Here is a 19,768-nt window from a genome sequence, read left to right as displayed (position 1 = left end):
CTTTCAGATGGTGTTGGAAAACATTGCAGGAAAACCATGGATACCTACGAAGAAATTCCAAAATTTATTCTTTTTGCCACCAGGGGCCCAGCCCAAAGGTGACGAGTAGAAGCGGTCAATTTTTTTTTTTTTTTTTTTGTAAGAGTTGGGGCTTTCAGGAGTCCAGCTAAAAGGCTCGTAGGGTGAAGACAGAATTCCGAGGGTGACATCAGCCTGCCTCGGGGGCCAGGAGCAACAGAGCGCAGGAGTCTGGTTTTCATTTACAGTTTGGGTCAGTCCGCAGCGAGGATGGGGAGAGGAGGGGTCGGGGAGGAAGGGCGGGAGGAGGAGGAGGAGGAGGAGCTGGAGGAAGCCCTGACTGTACCCCTGGCCCCCGTCCAGCTTGGAGCTCAGTCGTCCACCAAAGGCCGCTCAGTTCTCCTGGGCTCCAGCCTCCTGCAAGAGGAGTTTTCCTGGCAGCGCCTGGAGCCCCCGCTTGCCTCCGCTTGGGCAGGGGAAGGCTGCAAGGGAGAAGGAGACCAGTGTGCGGGGAAAATATGCATCCTGTTCAAACATAATTGAACTCAGAAGCGCAGGGACACACGCAGCTTCAGGTTCGCTCAGGGGTAAGTGCGACTTCGCCTGCCTTCTCAGGTTGGCGGGCGAGAGGGACGCGCTCTCACCCCGAGGTGCCCGTTCTCTCGTTGACTTCGGTGGCTCTTGCGACGTCCGCTCTGCCGGCCCGCTTTCCGTACCTGTTTTCGGTCTCCGTGAGAGTCCGCTGGTTTTTCTCTCGCTTTGTGGCCGCTGGGTCTCCTCACCTGGGTCAAGGTCTCGGGTCACCAGAGAGCGCGCCGGCTTTCAGCCCGGGCTGCGGGCGGTCTCTGCGCCCCGTGGGGTCCCGGCTGCAGCACGTCTCAGCGCGTGATTTATTTGAAGTCGTGTCCTCCCCCGAGAACCCGGTGGGGATCTGCTTTGTCTGCAGGAGTGCCTTTGCTGAGGACAGCAAGAGCTGCCCCACAGGCGGCTCCGCGGGAGGCTGGCTCTGAGCTCTGGGGCGGTGGCACCGAGTCAGGCTACCTCTGGTGGGTTTCCTGCTCGGGTCCCCCCACCCTGGGAAGGGGCTGGCGGGCACCTCTGTTGCCTTCGGGAGGTTGGGTGGTGGCTCTGGGGCCTAGGCTCCGGGCCGAGGCCAGGGTCACCCCGTCGCCCATTGCCATCAGGGCTTCACCTTCTCGGGAACCCGGAGTCACTGTTGCCGACGACGGTGTCCTTTGGGGTTGCTTAAAGGAGCCGCAGGGTCAGGGCAGGAGGAGGAATTTGGCGTCTGGGCGGGTGCCGAGTGGATAAGGCAGGGCTCCTGGGGCTGCAGGCCGGCTGTGTTGCCCAGAGGCAAGGCTGGTGCCAAGCTGGGAGGCCCCAGGGCTGTTCCCTGGCCCGGAGGATGCAGGGTGGGGCTCGGGTCCTCTCTCCCCGAGGATGGAAAGTGTTCCCTGAGGGTTGCCGGCCTGTTTGGGGGACCTGTTTTAAGGGCTTACTATGCTAGAAAATGGGCTGGGATTGGACAGGGGTGGGGGCCCAGGGCGTGCCCCGGGGGGACCGGGGAATGGGTCGAGAAAAACCAGCTTCCACAGCAAGCCCAGGAGCAAATTTGGAGGCTGGCGTGGACCCAAGAACAACCTTCTCCGGGCTCAGGGGAGGACCCTGCACCCCCTGGGGACGCTGCCCGTGCCACCCGGCCCCTCTCCCTGCACACGGCGAAGCCCAGATGGGAACCACGGGACCCCAGAGCCGGGAGGGTGCTCGGGGCTCCTGCGGGAAGTTCATCCTCAGCCTGGCACCCCCCACCCCAACTCCCAGGGGACCCACTCCCAGCACTGCAGAAAACCGAACAGAAGTGGCTTTACGATCCAAATCATGTTGCTCCTGCCGCCGCTGTATTGAAACTGGATGGTTGGCTGTGGGTGACATAACTGGGGCTTCTGAGTTCTTTGCTGGGCTGAGGGTAGTGGAAGAGGCACTTGGTTGGAAGCCACTGGCTTTAAAACTGAGGAAGCAGAGGCTCCGAGGTGTGGACTCCTTGTGGAGGGCAGGCGAGTCTGAGATGGCAGGGGACTCCTCTCCCGCTGCTGCCGGGAGCAGAGAAGCCAGCCCCCAGCCATTCGCATCTGGACGGGAAAACCGGTGCGGGCTCCTAAGAATCTACCAGTAACGGAGAGAGAAGGGAGGCTGCCCGCAGGGAGGGGGGTCTGTGGCCGGAACGCCGAAGCCGGCCCCCTCACTCCAGCGGGGGCGGGCGGCCCAGCGGGACCTGGGTTTGCCTCGTCCTGGGGCGGGCTTGCAGCTGAGCACGAAGGCACAGGCGTGGGCGGCGGGCTTCTACAGAAACCGAGATGCAGGAAGGGCCCTGTGTCTGGACGCCGTCTTTGTTTAGGGCTTTTCATTTACCGTGAGGATTAGTTTTCTCTTTTCCTCACTCGTGGCAGGGAGAGACCAACAAGTGAGCAGGGGACGCAGAGTGGAGATGAGGACTTGGGCAGGGGCACGGTGGCAGTGGCAGGGCGGGGGAGGGTGGCTGTCCTGCCTCTGCCTGTCTGGGAGGGGGAGGGTGTGGCCACAGCACCTTTCTGGGAGGTGGCTGGGGAAGCCTCTAGAATGTTAGCCCTTGGCCAGGGCTCTCTTCCCTCTTGGGAAGGGTGTGTCCCCTGCCTGTAGCTGTGGCCCTTAGGTGATGGGACATGGCCAATGTCCCAACCTGGGCTCTTAATGATATTTTTGGTAAGAGGCAGGCATCTTTCCGAACAAGAATCGTCTTTGCTTCTGCACTTCCCTGTACTTCTAGAATGTTCAGAAATGACTACATCTCACTGACTTATCAGACGTGCCCTTTGTGCTTTAGTATCTTAGTAACTTAACATATGGCGGACGGTAGAGTAGGAAGAAACCCCTCTATTCGATCGATGATCCGTCATCGATTAGTGGTTCAAAGGAGGCTTCCCCTCCTGACCTCAGTTTCCGGCGTGGAGCTGCTTGACGCTGATGCTCAGTGCCGGCTCGAAAGGAGGCGTCCTTCCTCCTTGGAAGTCGGTGGTGGGGCTGCGCCGGTGCCTTGCGTCCTTGCCCAGAGCGTGTAGACAACGGGGTGAGGCACGGTCCCCACCGGCAGGCCGCGCCACTCCCCACTCTCATGTGAAATTCCACGTTCGGGGTTTAAAATTCACGGACAAGCCATGAATTCTGTTGCAGGAGACTTTCTTGCTGGCACGCTAGCAACTGTAGCCAAAAGTTTTCATTTGAAAAAAATTAGTGTTTGTCACTGTTCTTTTTGGAAGAAGCTGGGAACGTGGTGCCTCGTGGGGGAAGAACTAACTGCAGGTGGTTTCCCCGGCCGGAGGGGACGTCGTGTGCTGGGCAGCTTCCCCGCCCGACCTACAGAAGCAGGCTTTTCACGACGTCCTGGCTGCGGCAGGCAGTAAAACACTCACCAGTGCGACAGAAATAGCTGACGGTGTGAGGAGTGACATTTAAAAAAGTGCTATTAGTAGCTCTAGCTGAGGAAATGGAAGCCCAGAATGATTCAAATTTTAAGTCAGGGGAGCTTTGAAAGGTCTCTGCTGACTCAGACAGCCGGCGGGACAGAGCTAGCAAGGGTGGTCCTCTTCGTCCCCCGTTTCTAGATACAGCCTCTCTGTTTCCACTGTCGAAGTTCCGGGAGAAAAATCCTACTCTTTAGAAAAAAAAAAAACAGATGTTGCTTGTCCCTTCGAAAGCACAGTGATGCACGTCTTATTCTCAGGGAGTACCTACAGGTCCTCGTTTTGCAAAAAGGGGTTCTCTGCAGGAATGCATCATATTGCTTCTTGAAAATATAATTTTTAATACATGCTGGTCTCTCAGTCCTATTTCGGGAAGGAGATACATTTTTTTCTGAAAAGGCAGTTAGGCTTTCTTTCCTCTAGAGGGCGGTGTATCCTGCCGAGCTCCAGAAAGATCTCGAAGTGGCAGCTGGAGTCTGCCAGGGTGGGGTGTCAGGGTTGTCAGGGACTGGCGATGCCCATCTCCACAGAGCTTTAGGACAGACAACGGACACATGACTGTTGGTATTGCTAATGCGGCTGTCCAGCATAACTGAAGCGGACATAAATTTAGGGCTTTGTTTCTCTTCTATGCTCAGGTGTGTGACATTGATATGAAATTATGTCTTCAAAGGAGGCATTCTGCATTCTAGAACAATCGCATTACCAGGGCATTAAGCCAATAAGACATTTCAAACATATCTGTTAATAATTGCAAAAGCTTAAATTAACAGTCAGGTGCTTGGGAAGCTAGTTTGCGTATTCATGCCACGCTATATGTTCCCTGTAGAATTTCTGAACTTTAGAACTGGAAGGGGTACTAAGGTTAACCAATGCAGTAACTCCCAAAGTTTTCGTTACCTGTCCTTCTTTGATATTTTCCCCTTTGATATTTTCCTTTGGTGGATGGCTGGTTTGATGCATTTAAAAAAAATTCAGACAAACTATAATTATGAATGCCCCATTTTAAATATTTGTTAATAAAAAAAAATATTACTGACTTTCAGACTTATGATTGTTAGCCTGAGATAGCCACTATTAGGGCCCTGAGGTATATAGAATGCCAGCTCAGGACAAAGAAACCCACCCCTTCATTTAACCTCAGCGTCGTGAGACCTACTGAGCTCCCTGGCATTGAGCTTCGAGGCTGGGGGAGGGGACACACAAGAGCAAGACGTGGCCCTGCTCTCCTGGTTGGCAGGCATAGACTTCCTCTTTGGCTACATGAGACATCAAAAAACCCGTTACCTCGGGGGATGCTTTCCCCGCACCCTTGATGCTTCAGATGAAGCAATGGAGCTGAGAGAGGTCAGTGCTTAGTGCCAAGGCCACAGAGCTAGTAGGAGAAGCACCACGAGCACCTTCTGAGTGCTCTGCACACGTCTGCTGCATCCAGCAAGCAGGTGTCCGGGGCCTGGGACCTTAAAAGAGAGACAAGACTTTAAAGATATATTTTGGGGGACACGTGGAGGAAGATGCTCTATCCATTTATCAGTCTTCTTTGGAGTAGCGTCTTTTAAGTTGACTTAGCAGAGGGGTAATTGCTGTATAAAAAAAAAAATCTGGAAAGAAAAAGGAGAGAAGAAAAATAAAACAAATACAAAAAGTTCTGCCAAGCCCTCTCCCAAAGGCAAACGGTCAGTCTTGTAAGGGTCTGGCTGCGCTTGGCATAGCGCGGTCCTGCTGTTCTGCTGGACTTTCAGACTCAGGAAACGCATAGCAACGTCTGGGAGTTGGGAGTGGCCGGGGAGAAGTGCGGTGGGAAACCCTGTTTCTGCCCAGCACCCCCGGCGTGTGCCCCGCATGTCCGATTCTCAGGGGCTCAGAGCCTCAGGAATTGGCCACTGGAAGGAAAGGCTCCTGGGTCGGTTCGATTTCAAAATTAAAAATTGAGCAGCAGCTGGAGATGACTCAGGTCTCAGGGGAAACCGTTCCAGGAAACTGGCTTTTCACTTCTGGAATCCTCGCTAATTGATCCGGCAGCCCAGCGCCGGCACCCAGAGCTAGCGCCAGCTCAGCTAAACCCGCGGACGGGCCGGGCCGCGTGCCGGGCGGGGGTGGGCTCTCTGACTCTCACTGGGGCAGGGAGAAGCCGCCACCCGTCAGAGCCCAGGCCGGGGCGGCGGATGGAAGGCAGCGGTCACAGGGCTGTTGCCTGTTCAAGCAACAGACAATTATCCTTAATTCACTCGCAAAAAAAAAAAAAAAAAATCGAGGCTGGGAGAGGTTCACTGACCGTTGCTGATGGGCACAGTGAGGAAGTAGATTTTCCCAGGTTATTACGCTAAATCCAGTACTGACGATATTTTATCACATGTTTCTACCCATTTTTTTTAAAAAGGTCTCTATTTTGAAAAAATTCATATTCTCTTCCATACTTGATTATGAATCAGACTAGAAAAAAGAAAACCAAACAAAAAGTAAATTTTCCGTACAACGTGAGAACATTTCAGCCGCTTTTCTTGCACAGTTTCACAACGGAAAGCCGCCGGGCCGGAGCCGGCGGCAGCACCGTGGCCAGGAAAGGACGCGGGACAAACGCTGAGCGCCGGCCTGGATCAGCAGTGCCCTGCCTCGTCGAGGGTGGGGGTGGGGTGGGGGGTGGGGGTGGGTGGGACGGAGCTGGCATTTGTGCAATTGAAGCACTGTCTAACACACTCTCTTTCTTAACGTTAGAACGGAAATAGTCTCTGCCTAGTGCTTATAATTCGCGATACGAATGGAGACAGAAGCCTCGTCTGGCTGCCACACCCTGAGGGGCGTAGAGTGCTTTTTACATGTGCACGGTGGCGTGGGGCTTTCCACAGCAGATATGGAACTCTCTGGTTCACAGTTATCATCATGAGTGCTGCGATGCTAGGAATACCTTTTATTTGTTTATTTATTTATTTATTTTTTGAGACAGAGCCTCACTTCTGTTGCCCGGGCTAGAGTGAGTGCTGCGGCGTCAGCCTAGCTCACAGCAACCTCAATCTCCTGGGCTCAAGCGATCCTCCTGCCTCAGCCTCCCGGGTAGCTGGGACTACAGGCATGCGCCACCACGCCCGGCTAATTTTTTCTATATAGTTTTAGTTGGCCAATTAATTTGTTTCTGCTTTCAGTAGAGACAGGGTCTTACTCTTGCTCAGGCTGGCCTTGAACCCCTGACCTTGAGCAATCCACTGGCCTCGGCCTCCCAGAGTGCTAGGATTACAGGCATGAGCCACCGCGCCCAGCCAGGAATACATATTAAAGTAAATCCCCAAATATCTGGGCAACTAATCTGGAACTTCTTAAAGTTGCCTTTGTGGTAGGGAGGAAACCGGCCTCTGAGGAGCCTGACGGGAGCCTGGCCGGTGCTCAGCACGTCCCTAAATGCTATCTCACTTATAGAGGCGGCCGAGCGTCAGAGGACATCCAAACCCCCTCCTCCTACGCTGCTTCGTTGCGCCTCAGGAGCTGGTGGGCAGGTATTGCCGCGCCGGGTTTTACCAGGAGGAGCTGAAGATCTCAAGTCAGCTGCTCAGGATCCAACAAGGACACCGGCAGGTGACCAGGAGGCTGAGTCACCCTAAGGGATGAGGAGAGTTTTTGAATTTTGCTGTCACAGGACACATACTCAGTCTGAGTCAAATAGATTATTGTTCTATAGTATTTTCATAGAATAGACATGCAAGATCCAAGTTGTAAAATAAGTGGTAAAAAAAAAAACACCCACATCTCTATGTATTTCTTGGGAGGGTTTCCTCAGTCAGTTCCTTGTTCCAAGTCAGTTGCTTTTGCGGATTTCCCCAAAGATCTTTCAAACAGCAACAGCATATTAAACTCTACTCTTCTCCTTCCATAAATGCGATGTCTAATAGATCTCTTCTTAGCTGCCTCCCTGGGGACAGAATGGGGACTCCTTTCTCAGGATTCAGGCACAAAAGGGGAGAAAGAGTGAAAAAAGCAAGAAATAGGCACTCCCGTTCCGGCAGGCAAGGGAGGGGTGTGGCCAAGGTGAGGGCGGGTGGGTGCCTCAGATTTACTGAAATCTGACTTTTCATTCCACGGTGGACACACGTGGCTCCCCTGCTGTGGTCTTTGGCTATTTCTGCAGCTCCCACTTTACACGGGACGGGGATGAGTTAACCAGGAGTCCCAGAACTTGATAGGAGGGATAGCCTGATGTTAAAGAGCAGAACTTGCAGAAAACCAAATAAATGACTTCAAAATGGGAGCTCTGGATGTGTTTAAGCCTTTGTCTTAAAATTACTTCCTTGTGTGTATGTGTGCGTCTCTTTCTTAAAAAAGATTTCCAGACATGGAAAATGAAAAAGCCTTTGAGTGGGATAGATGAAAACTAATTCCACAGAATTGCAAAATAGCCTGGGAAAATCTTGGGGGTAAGGATTGAATATGATTTCAAGTTGAAGGGCTGTGTAGGGCAACTTTTATAGGAAGAAGAACCTTTTTGAAATTTCAAGGCAATGGCAAGCAAATAGAAAAAGGCACCTCAAATCCATTTTAGAGTGAGACAGAGGGGGGGGGGGGAAACGGAATGAATAAGGCTAAATAGAAAGATGAGAATACAAATTTAATGGCCCTCTCTTATTAAATCTGTTGCCTTAGGACACAGAATCTACGGCAGATAGCCCCCAAGCCCCAGCCCAAGGGTCTCAAGCCGTCATTTCTGACCTCTTTTTTTCACATTTGAAAGAACAGCAGCAGGCGGGTTCTGTGGACACCAAGGAAGTCTGTTTCCCCCGACAAAGATATGCGGAGTTGCCTCGAGCTCTGAGCCAAATCGGCACGGCCTCTAGCGTCTCCTGGGTTTCCCAGGGGCTTTGGAGATGCAGACTCGGGTTAGGGTTGCGGTGCTATCTGGGTTTATCTACGCGACTTTGGCGCATCCCTTTGCCTCGCCCGGTTTCCGTTGCTCAGCTCTGAAGTGGAGGGAAAGCAGACACTGGGTTGTTGGGAGGAAGGCGTGAAATCCCTCCCACGGGGCGGAAGCCCGGGCAGCATCGCTAGTGCCAGCCTGCGTCCCCTTCCTGGGGGGGGCACCGTGGGAGGGGAGTGGGGGGGTGGCTGCCTCATTCCCCCTCATTAAAATGGTCAAGGCGGGTGGCCACTTAGCGGGATGGTGTTTGGCATCTTTTAATGATGCAAATAATAATAAAAAAAACAATTCTCCAAGATTTGCTGCCAGGGAATTCAGTTTTAAAAATTGCAGCTCCAGGACATGATAAACAATAGAATAGATTTAATGGCAAAAAAAACCCAACAAAAAACAAAACCCTTAAGGAAACATCCAACAGCCAGGCTAGGAACCTGTGTGCCACATGGCTGACTGGCTCCCAGCAGGACGGCAGGAAGAGCGAGCGCCCGAAGGCGTTGTTCCCGCCCGGGAGTCCAGCTGATTCACGCCGCGTGGGTGGACGCACGGTTGGCGGGCGCTGGGGAGCTCCTCACCTACCCCACGGGCAGCTCTCATCTCGCCTCCTCCTCCTCCTCACACTTGGAGAAGCTTCTCCCCTCCCCCCTTCCCTCAGTACCTGCGTATCTTCTGGGAAAAGGCGATTTCCGCGAACTGCGTGTTTATCTCATGACTTTGTGTCCCGGCGGAAAGTACCTCGTTTAGGGAACTCCTCCTCTGAAGATGAGTATCTTGGGGACAAAAGTCTGTAACACAGGAGTTTCAACCCATTCCAAGTTCATTATCCTCAGAGGATGGAGGCAGGGGGTGCTGGCTCAGAAAGACGCCACGGATTTCCTCCCGTTACTATTTAGACTTTATGGAGTGCCCTTGAAGACAGGAAGAGAATTTTGGGATGGCTCCGCAGTGACCCCACTCGGTGTTGAATATGCGACGGGATCAGTGGAGGCAAAGGCGTGCAGTGCGTGAGGAGCAGGGCTGGGGAAAACTCGTGAGCGTTCTCTGCCAGGGTCGCCTGCCGAGGGGCGGTCAGCTCTTCCCGCCGCCCACGGCCCGTCCACGGTGGGCGGACAGACCTCCTCTCGTCCTGTCCTCTTCCTTCCGTGTGGCTCACACGGTCCGGTGCTTTGCAATGAGACTCTGCAATATGCTTATGCTCTTATGCTCAAAGAAAAATACCATGTAAAATGGCACGTCTTGTGGGTGGATTACATATTTAAAATAGTTAAACTGGATCTCCCGGAAGATTTGCGTTACAATTTTTGGCTGGACCAGTGACACTTAAACTTTGGAGGTGGTGGTGGCACGGCTGCCTTTTAGCGTCACGTACGGACGTGGACCCTGTCCCAGAAAAGCCACATTCACAGACGCGATTTTGTACACAGTTGTGGGAAGACTCTTTGAATCTGCGGATCCCGTGTTAAAACATTGATCCAGACCAATTACAATACTGCAGGTTGTTTAGGAAGAGCAGGCCATATTCCTGGAAAGAATCTAGCAGGATGCTTTTTTTTTTTTAATACCAAAAACTTGCTATTTCATTTTAATAGAAAGAGCAACATTCTAAAGTGTACATCATCACTTAATTGAGGTCATACCAAAAAAAAAAAAATCACAGGCATTGCACTGGCTTTTGTTTTTTAAAGAAACACTTAGGAATGGGTCTAACAGGGTGCGGGGAAGGAAGGCAGAGTTTTCCAGAAATGTCTGGAAGATTCCAAGAGTGGCACAAGCTTTGAGGGGTTGCTAGAGCAGAGGGGCAGAGCCAGGGCTGTGGGCGCGCTGGGGCCATTCTCAGTGGGGGCAGACCAGCCCGTGGAGCCGTGGGTTTTCTACGCTGCCTGTGGGGAGTGCCCTGAGCCTGTGTGTGGCTGGAAACTGCTAGAACTTGGGAACACTGTCAAACCAAAGCACAGAGTGTTGGAGACTGCACTTCTGTATTGTGTATATCTGTGTCCAACAAGCATTGACTGTTTCAAGCCCAGAGGCTTGGACTGTGCTTTTGCAGTCTTGCCATTATCACCACATATTGGTGTCGCTTTGCTGCGGAAAGAAATATGTGCTGTTGATGACCGGCCTCCTGGTCGTCACTGGAACGGCATTCCCTTCTCACCATTGATACATTTCCAAGGGAAAGTTGTATTGACAGGTGATTCTAGCTGCTGAGATCATGTCTTCAAGTTCCCGGAATCTGAAACGCAGGGTAGATTAGTTTCATCACAGGTGACACTTTTTGTTGACTTTATTTGGCCATCCAAAACCACAGTGGGTTTTGGAGCTCATTCCCTTGTTTATGGCTTTGTCTTTCTCCATCCCAACAATTTTTGGGAGGCCAGGCCTACGGCCGCACTGTGTCCTGCTCTTTCTCATAGCTGGCTGTCAAGATCTGGACTCCAGCTCCTCCCTCTACCCGACCTCAGGCAGGAAGGATTTCGTGGCAAATCCAGGGACTGAGCTTCAGATTAGTTTTTGCGTCCACTTCAGTCTTGTCCCTGAATAAGGGTCTGCCCCCTTGCTCTCTGTGGCCCTCCCCGCCATCTTGCTTAGTGGTCCATCTGGACATGAGTGTCCTACCTCATTTGTAGAAAAGCCATGCCATTAATCAGCCAGACTATCCGCTGTTGTCACTCTCTAGATGGCAAAGTTGAGAGCATTAGACCACCCTCATCTCTGGTTTCATTAGGGAGGTGGGGAAAAGGATTTCCTGCACTGTACAACGGACGGCCGTGAACAGGATCGCAGGGCCCACGGAGCACTGTGGCTGGAGGACAGCTGAGAGGGAGATGGGAACTTGGACTTTAGGTGGAGCCAATTCCGTAGCTCAGAGGACACTAGTTAGGGCAGAAGTAATGTTTGCCCGGGTCCGAATGTTCACATGGATTCTCTGTTACTTTCAAAAGACTCAAGTCTTCTTCCCGAAACCCTAATGTTTTGCATGCCATACACTTCTTTTTTCCTTTTGGAATCTTATTGAGAAGCAGGACAGATATGTTATTTGAATACTGGAGCACATACATGCGCTTTCAGAAGGTATTTAGTTGTGTTATTTCCCCCTTTTAGCCCTTAAATTCCATCATACCTGGAAAAAAAGAGATGCCACACGTACGTCATTCCTGTTCAATTGATGGCTACATTTTAGGCGTATGTAGTTACCCATGACTTTAAAAACCAGAAAGTGGTTTTTCCTGTGCTCACTTTTATTTATTACTTATTTGTGGTAAAAAACCACATAGCATAAAATTTGCCCTCTTCACCATTTTAAGTGTATGCTATAGTAGTGTTAACTGAATGGACCTCACTGTGCAAAAGATATCTAGAACTTTTTGCTCTTGCAAAACTGAAACTCTATCTCTGTTGAACAGCAACTACCCTTTTCTCCCTCCCCCAGCCCCTGACAGCCACAATTCCACCTTCTGTTCCTGAGAGTTTGACACTTTAGATGCCTCATGTAAGTGGGATCACACAGGATTTGTCTTTCTGTGACCGGCTTATCTCACTTAGCATGGCATCCTCAAGGTCTATCCACGTTGTAGCGTACGACAGGATTTCCTCCTTTTTTAAGGCTGGATAATATTCCATTATGTGTATGTAGCACATTTTCTTTATTTATTCATCCGTTAATGGACATTAAGGTTGTTTCCACCTTTTGGATATTACGAGCAATGCTGAAATGAACATGGAAGTGAAAATATGCCTTCCAGATCCTGATTTTAATTCTTTTGGATATATATCCAGTAGGGGATTGCTGGATCACACGGTAATTCTAATTTTAATTTTTTGAGGAACCTCCCTACTATGGTGGCTGTCATCTCCCCATTGTGTAGCTTTATCGAAAAAGGAAGATCATTCGATCACATACCCGAGGGTTTATTTCTGGGTTCTCTGTTCTGTTCCATTGGTATATATGTCTATCTTTATGTCAGTATCACATTGTTTTCATTACTGTAGCTTTGTAATATGTTTTGAAATTAGGAAGTGTGAGATCTTTAGCTTTGCTTTTCTTTCTCATTGCTTTTGCTATTCAGTGTCCCTTGAGATTTCCTATCAATTTTAGTATTTTTTTCTATTTCTATAAAAAATGCCATTGGGATTTTGATAGGGATGGCATTGAATTTGCAGATTGATTTTAGCAGTGTGGATATTTTCATGATATTAGCTTCATATCCATGAACATAGGATGCATTTCCATTTATTTGTGTCTTTTAAAATTTCTTTCAACAATGTTTTATAGTTTTCAGTGTACGAGTCTTTATTTCCTTGGTTAAGTTTATTTCTCTTTTATTCTTTTTGATGATATTATAAATGGGATTGTTTTCTTAATCTCCTTTTCATATGGTTCATTGCTAGTATATAGAAATGCAAATACTTTTTATATGTTGATTTTACATCCTGAAACCTTGCTGTACACATTTATTAGTTCTAACAGTTTTTTAAATGTGTGGGATACTTAGGATTTTCTACCTATAAAATCATGTCACTTATGAACAGAGATAATTTTACATCTTCTTTTCCAATTTGGATGTGTTTTGTTTCCTTTTTTTGCCTAACTTCTCTGAGGAGAACTTCTAGAACTATATCAAATAGGAGCAGTGAGGGAGGATACACTTGCATTTTTCCTGACCTTAGAGGGACAACTTTCGGTTTTTCACCACTGAGTGTGGTGCTAGCTTTGGGTTTTTCATATATGGCTTTTATTATGTTGAAGGAATTTCCCTCTATTCCTAGTCTGTTGAGTGTGTTCTTTTTAATTATGAAAGAGTGTTGAATTTTGTTGAGTGCTTTTTCTGCATTAATTGAGATGATCCTGTCTTTTTCCCCTTGATTGACACTGATTATTTTGCATATGTTGAACCATCCTTGCATTCTAGAAATAAATCCTACTTTGTTATGGTGTGTAATCTTTATAATATGTTGTTGAATTTGGTTAGCTAGTATTTTGGTGAGAATTTTGCATCAATTTTTATTAGGGATATTGGTCTGTATTTTTCTTTTTTCTAATATCTTTGTCTGATTTTGGTTTCAGGGTAATGTTAGCCTCATAAAGTAAGTTTGGAATTGCTCCCTCCCCTTTAATTTTTTGGAGAAGAGTTTAAGAAGGGTTGGTGCTAATTCTTCTTTAAATGTTGGTAGAATTTTCCAGTAAAATCATCTGGACCTGGGCTTTTCTTTGTTGGAAGGTTTCCATTACTGATTCAAATTCCATACTAATTATATGTCTGTTCAGATTTTTTATATCTTCATATTCATTTGAATATCTGGCATGTACTTGAAAACCAGACAGAAAAATGTTTTTTATTGTCATTGACGCTGATATTGAATACCTTTCCATGTTGTAATCCACTAAGTGGACTTTTTAACTTTCTCGATCCCTAATAGTGAAGTTATGATGGTAACTCAGTCTCTCTAGATTAAATGTATTTCAGTTTCTTAAACCAAATGGAGTTCTCCACTTAACTGTAATCTATACTATATCATTTCCAATGTCAAATAGTTCTTCCTGAAACTGAGTACAAGAAAAAATAATTCACAGTATTAAGTAGTGCATGACTGTTCATACTGATAATGAGACTGGCTCTGGTCCCTCTTCTGGGCCTCTCTAGAGAAAATTCAGTCATCTATACGTCCCAACCCTCTCACCTGGTCACCGGGAGGTGGCAAGTTCTAACATCAATGGAACTGGATCCCCACCTGTATGTAGTTAGTGGAGTCCAAGAGGGCAGACATCTGCAATGCTAGTGACCTGGGTGCAGGGGAGACCTGGGCAGGTGGAGATGCCTTTATTTGGTATTTTTGAGGAGTAAGAATTTAGCAAAATTACACACGGAAATGAATACCTCCCTCTCTCAAAGTGTGCAGCTTTTTTCATGGGCTGTGAATAGCTGTTATTGAAAAAATATGTGGTGAAATACATGTTTGGGGAATTCTAGGTAAAATAAGGTACAAGAGGTTTCTTTACTTTGTTCTTTACTTCTCAGAGCTGCTATATTTAATGTATATTGTTAACTATTTCAGAAGGAGACGTGCTATTTAGTGCTTCCCAAACTGTGTTGCTCATGGAATGACTTGCTTTTTTCCCTTGGAATATGTCATGGAGTGAGTGTTCCATGGAATGTACTTTGGGAAATGCTGACAAACCCAGCCTGGGAAGAGAATGGTAGTTAGAACTCACTACTACCTGTGCTCCACCAGGCATTTAACAAATAGTCTGCCATGTAATCCTCATAGAAGGCTGGCAAGAGAGGTATTATTATTATTACTAATCTCATGTTATAGAGGAGGACACTGAGGCTTTGAGCAATCAGATGACCTGCCTGAGGTCAGGTGTCCAGGTGTACCTGACTCCAAGCACCTTGTCTTTCCCAGCACCACTGGCTCTTTCTCTGATTCCTACAAAGGCCAAATTCAGGCTACTGAACTGAATAGACAAGTTGTTATAGAGTCATGGAGTTTTCATGGTGAGAAATAAAGTTTTTCTTCTTATTTTCTCATCTTATTAACCTTCATAGTGGCAGGTGCCATTTGAACGCCATGGTCTCTTAATAGTTGTGTGACTTGGGCCCCTTATTCTCTGAGTCCCAATGTCTTCACCATAAAATCCTGTGTTTTTCTGCTTATATTCCATAAGCAAGAGGATCAGCATGTATCAGTAACAATAATGCAAAGATAAATGAGATAAATGTTGAGGAATTATGAAAAACAGCAATTGGCGCATAGCAGATGCTGAATAACTTTTGCTAACATGACATCAAAAACAGTGGTTTGATAACACCCTAACTGACTTGTGTCGCCAATGCCGATACTGTTATTCAAACCTCTCAAAAAGGGAACCCCAGGCCAGGAACCCCTGACGGTCTAGGCAAGAAGAGTCACCGACATGCACAGCTGCAGGCGGGACCGGCTACATAATTTTTGGTGCCAGTACCAATTGAGAATGAGTGGCCTCTTGTCCAAAAGTTATTAAGAAATCCAAGACAGTCACAGCAAAGCGTAAAACCAAGCGTGGGCCTGTGTGAGCGTGGAGTCCTGTTGCAGCCCTGGCTGTAGCCTATGAAAAAGTCAGGGAAGCTGGAATCTCGGGCAAAGGAGAAGAAAAGAGACCTCAGCCTGGACAGAAAGACCTAGGCCAGCTCCCTGGAGGGGTCTTAAGGGAGACTTCAGCCCCTAAGCTGCTCGTGTTGGATTGGGGATTGGAGGGTGGAGAGGCTGACGTGAAGGTTTGTGGTAGGAAGTGAAAGCATTGCTGGCAGGAAGAAGTTCTGATGGCACAGGCTACTGAGCCCACGTGAGCACGAACTTGGCTGGTGGGAAGTCACCGCGCAGCCGCCGGCGGTTGCGTGGGTGTCGGAGACTCTGCGGCGGGTCACTTAGCCCTCAGGTCCGCTGCGCGGTGTTGCTAATTAAATCTCCCTGGGCTCGTTCCATTGTGAGATGGGAGGCCAGCATGGAGCAGGTTTTCCTTGGAGGGAAAGTGCTAAATATTAATGGAAATAAGGGCAGGGTTTGCCTAGTCCCCGCCCTTGTGGCTGGGTTTGCATGTGCCGTGATCTGCGCAAGCTCATTCCCTCCATGAACCGAAGCTTTCCTCCGAGATTCCTTTGAACATGATTTGCAAACTTCAGCCTCATGCGTGTCACAGCTTGCCTCCTTTTGTGCCCGTGAGTGTCTTTACCCCGACCTTCTTCCGTTCCGCATCTGCTCAGGAATGCACTTTTTCCAAATTGCTGCCTGCTTCCCTTTGGGAGGAAAAGGGTTTAATTGCACAGATTTTAGTTGTGGCCAAAGTCATAGTCACTGGACTCAAAGATCCTCATTTATATGTTTAATCACGGCTACCTTTCATAAAGGATAAAACCCTGGTTCATTGGTTCATAATTTGAGTAAAGAAAGAGAATATTTTCAGATTGTGGGGAAACTACTACAAGTGTCCATTAAAAAAATGTAACTGTGTTCTTTGAAGTAGGACTGAGACTGTCCAGCCAGAAAAGTGAGCAGCTCCGGCCCAGGGTGTTCTGTGTCCTGCCCACTGTAAGGGGACAGAGGTCTCCTCACCTAGCTCTGTCCGCCTCTGTCCCTGTGTCATTTATTCCCTTCTCTCCCCCTTCCTCTCTCTCCTTCCTTCCTTCCTTCCTTCCTTCCTTCCTTCCTTCCTTCCTTCCTTCCTTCCTTCCTTCCTTCCTTCCTTCCTTCCTTCCTTCCCTTCCCTCCCTCTGTCATCTACATATGTGTGCATATATGTGTTAGTGTGTGTGCATATCTGTTTTGTCTGCCTATATATCAGTCAATCACCTACCTTCCCATTTATTTATCATTATCCATTTATCATTATCTACCCATTTATCATTATCTATCCATTTGCTGTTGGTTCAAAGAACAGATCAGATGCAAGCCCCCTCTGAAGTCTAGAAAGAATGTAGAAAGTGTGGGATTTTGAGTGATTTTGCAGAGTAAAAAAATGACTTCCCTTTGCCCTGTTTTCTCTTTAGGTTCCTATCTGGTGCTCATACAGACTCAAAATGAGGAGGCACCGACATGTGCCCTTAGTGGCCGTCTTCTGCCTCTTTCTCTCAGGCTTCTCCACGACTCACGCCCAGCAACAGCAAGCAGGTAAGACCCAGAAACATCCATGACTTTATAAAGAGAAGTAGCATTCTGCGATTTTAGGTCTCAGACATCATGAGCTTGACATAAAGCTTAGAGATGTTTTTCAGAGATAGCTAAGCCATTTATTATAGGATATTCATTTAGTTTATAGACCTTTAAAAACACTCTTCACCCAGCGAGAGAGGACGTATTTTTGTTAAAGCTTTGGTTTGCTGTCTTGGAGTTGGTTTGAAAGGGATTTGTTTTGGCCTTGGGTGTGAGTAGGAAGTTTGGTTCCGAAGAGATTTCCCCACGTTTCTGGCATTGGTGGGTCCCCGAGCACATGCATTAGGGAGAGGACAACTATGGAGAGTAAAAGTCATTTTCGCTGGAAAAAAACAAATGTCATACACTCTCTATAACTCAGGACGGTGAAAGACATTTTCCCTGTAGCATCATTGGATCTTAAAAAAAAAAAATCTGTTTCCCAAAACTGTATTTAAAAATGGATTCTAAGGAACCCTATTAGGAATTTGCCTTCAGAGTTTTTAAGAAAGCGCGAAATGCTTCATGCACTGCAATCTGGGAAGGAAGGCCTGTCCTTTGCCTGGAGAGCCGGGACTCCGGGGACTCTCCCGCCAGGCCAGGCTGCTCCTAGGTGGCGGGAAGGCTAGGGCCACCTCGGTGGAGGAAGAACGTGGGTTGGGGCGCCAGGTCAGCCCCAGGTAAGTGGGGTCCCGGAGCCAAAATGCCCCACGGCTGCAGAAGGCCACCTCCCGGGGCCACTGCTGGCCTGACACGCTTAGCACCTGCACCTGAAGGAGAACTGGATTCATCTGTGGACACCACAGATGGCACTCACGTTCTGTAGAGACTTCACTGGCTCTGAAAACACACGGTAACTACTTATATAGGGTGCCTTTCTTCATGCTCAAACAGCTGGGGAGAAAAATGAGTCTTTTCCCTTCTCTGCACTCATACAGATCTCCCTCACTTACATTAACACATGTTTATTCCATTTATTTTTCTTGCAAATTGCGCAGAACATTGGGGGTTAGTTAGTGTGAAGCAGCAGTAGTCTTCACTTTTCCTTCTTGCCAACGCTCAGTTTCATGCCTCACACGGAAGAACCAATTCATAGAATGATGGCTGGTTGTCTGTGATAGGACATCCTTCTGGTCTGATCAGGTGGGTCTTGGGGCTCAGGGTGTCACAAGGAATCATGCTTGAGATGAAGACAGCCCAGGACAATGTTGTCCCGTTCTCGAGCGTGCTGCTGGCCCATACCCGGTGGGCCAGTGACTGGGACCAGCAGCTGCGGAGTCCGTGGGCCCAGGTCCCCGGTTCCAGGTAAGTCTGTCCACCTTCCAGCAGGACAAGCGAGGTGTGAACTGTTTAGTGACAGTGTAGTGTCAGTTGAGTGAGCGTAGGAAGGTTTTTCACTGATAGGAAGCCATTGCTTGAATAGCAGAAACATCTAAACCAATGTCTTCTTTTAAAGATGTCAAACATGGTGCCGCTGCTGATATAATATTTCTAGTGGATTCCTCTTGGAGCATTGGAAAGGAGCATTTCCAACTCGTCCGAGAGTTTCTGTATGATGTTATAAAATCTTTAGCTGTGGGAGAAAACGATTTCCACTTTGCCCTGGTCCAGTTCAACGGAAACCCAGATACCGAGTTCCTGTTGAATACGTATGGCACTAACCAAGAAGTCCTTTCCCATATTTCCAACATGTCCTATACTGGGGGCAGCAATGAGACCGGAAAAGGATTAGAGTACGTAATACACAGCCACCTCACTCGGGCCGCCGGAAGCCGGGCCGGCGACGGCGTCCCTCAGGTTATCGTAGTGCTAACCGATGGACACGCGGAGGAAGGCCTTGCTCTGCACTCAGCGGAGCTTAAGTCTGCTGCCGTGAACGTGTTTGCCATTGGCATCGAGGACGCAGACGAAGGAGCCCTAAGAGAAATAGCAAGCGAGCCGCCCAATATGCATGTTTTCAACCTAGAGAATTTCACCTCACTCCATGACATAGTAGGAAACCTAGTGTCCCGTGTGCATTCATCCGTGAGCCCGCAAAGGGCTGGGGACACGGAACCCCCTAAGGACCTCACAGGTAACGGCTACACCGCCAGGCTGCGCCCGCCCTGCTGCTCCTTGCAGACGAGCTGAGCTTGGCCGCCGCGGGCTCAGAGCGCGCCGCGGCTGCGAGTGCGGGCGGGCGGGAGAGATGAGGCTTCGCGGGCTTAAAAACAAAGGTTCGAATCTGACTGTTCTTCACAGCCCACTCCTCAAACAGGGTGTGTACCTACGCTACACCTACATCCAAGAGCAGTTTCTTTTTTTTAAAACAACTCATACTTTTGCTCTGAAAAAAAAAATGCACTCTGATATCCTGATCCCACAGAAACAGCTCTCTCCGCCCTTCCCGGCAGGGAAAGCCGCAGAGAGCTGCGGTGGGTGTGTGACGAGCCCCTCCCGCCTGCCAGCGGCAGCGCCAAGGGAAGCTCCATGTCAGAAAGGGCACGAGGCCGGGCGCGGCGGCTCACGCCTGTGATCCTAGCACTCTGGGAGGCCGAGGCGGGAGGATTGCTTGAGCTCAGGAGTTCGAGACCAGCCTGAGCAAGAGCGACACCTTGTCTCTACTATAAATAGAAAGAAATTAGCCAAACAACTAAAAATAGAAAAAAAAAATCATCTGGGCATGGTGGCCCGTGCCTGTAGTCCAGCTACC

General features: G+C 48.8%; 1 protein-coding gene across 1 annotated transcript in view; it reads left to right on the top strand.

Annotated features, from left to right (window-relative positions):
- The first annotated feature begins 359 nt into the window (after nucleotides 1-359).
- COL6A3 (collagen type VI alpha 3 chain) overlaps nucleotides 360-19,768 on the top strand; it is an 83,226-nt gene continuing 63,817 nt past the window's right edge. Inside the window, exons 1-3 of the mRNA XM_020288044.2 lie at nucleotides 360-605; nucleotides 16,935-17,055; nucleotides 18,533-19,150. Coding sequence (XP_020143633.2) covers nucleotides 16,965-17,055; nucleotides 18,533-19,150 — 709 coding nt within the window. The 5' untranslated portion in view covers nucleotides 360-605; nucleotides 16,935-16,964. The remainder of the gene's footprint in view (nucleotides 606-16,934; nucleotides 17,056-18,532; nucleotides 19,151-19,768) is intronic.

The sequence above is a fragment of the Microcebus murinus genome, chromosome 8 (assembly GCF_040939455.1).
Source record: "Microcebus murinus isolate Inina chromosome 8, M.murinus_Inina_mat1.0, whole genome shotgun sequence".
NCBI lineage: Eukaryota > Metazoa > Chordata > Mammalia > Primates > Cheirogaleidae > Microcebus > Microcebus murinus.
This window is presented reverse-complemented; position numbering and strand designations above follow the sequence as displayed.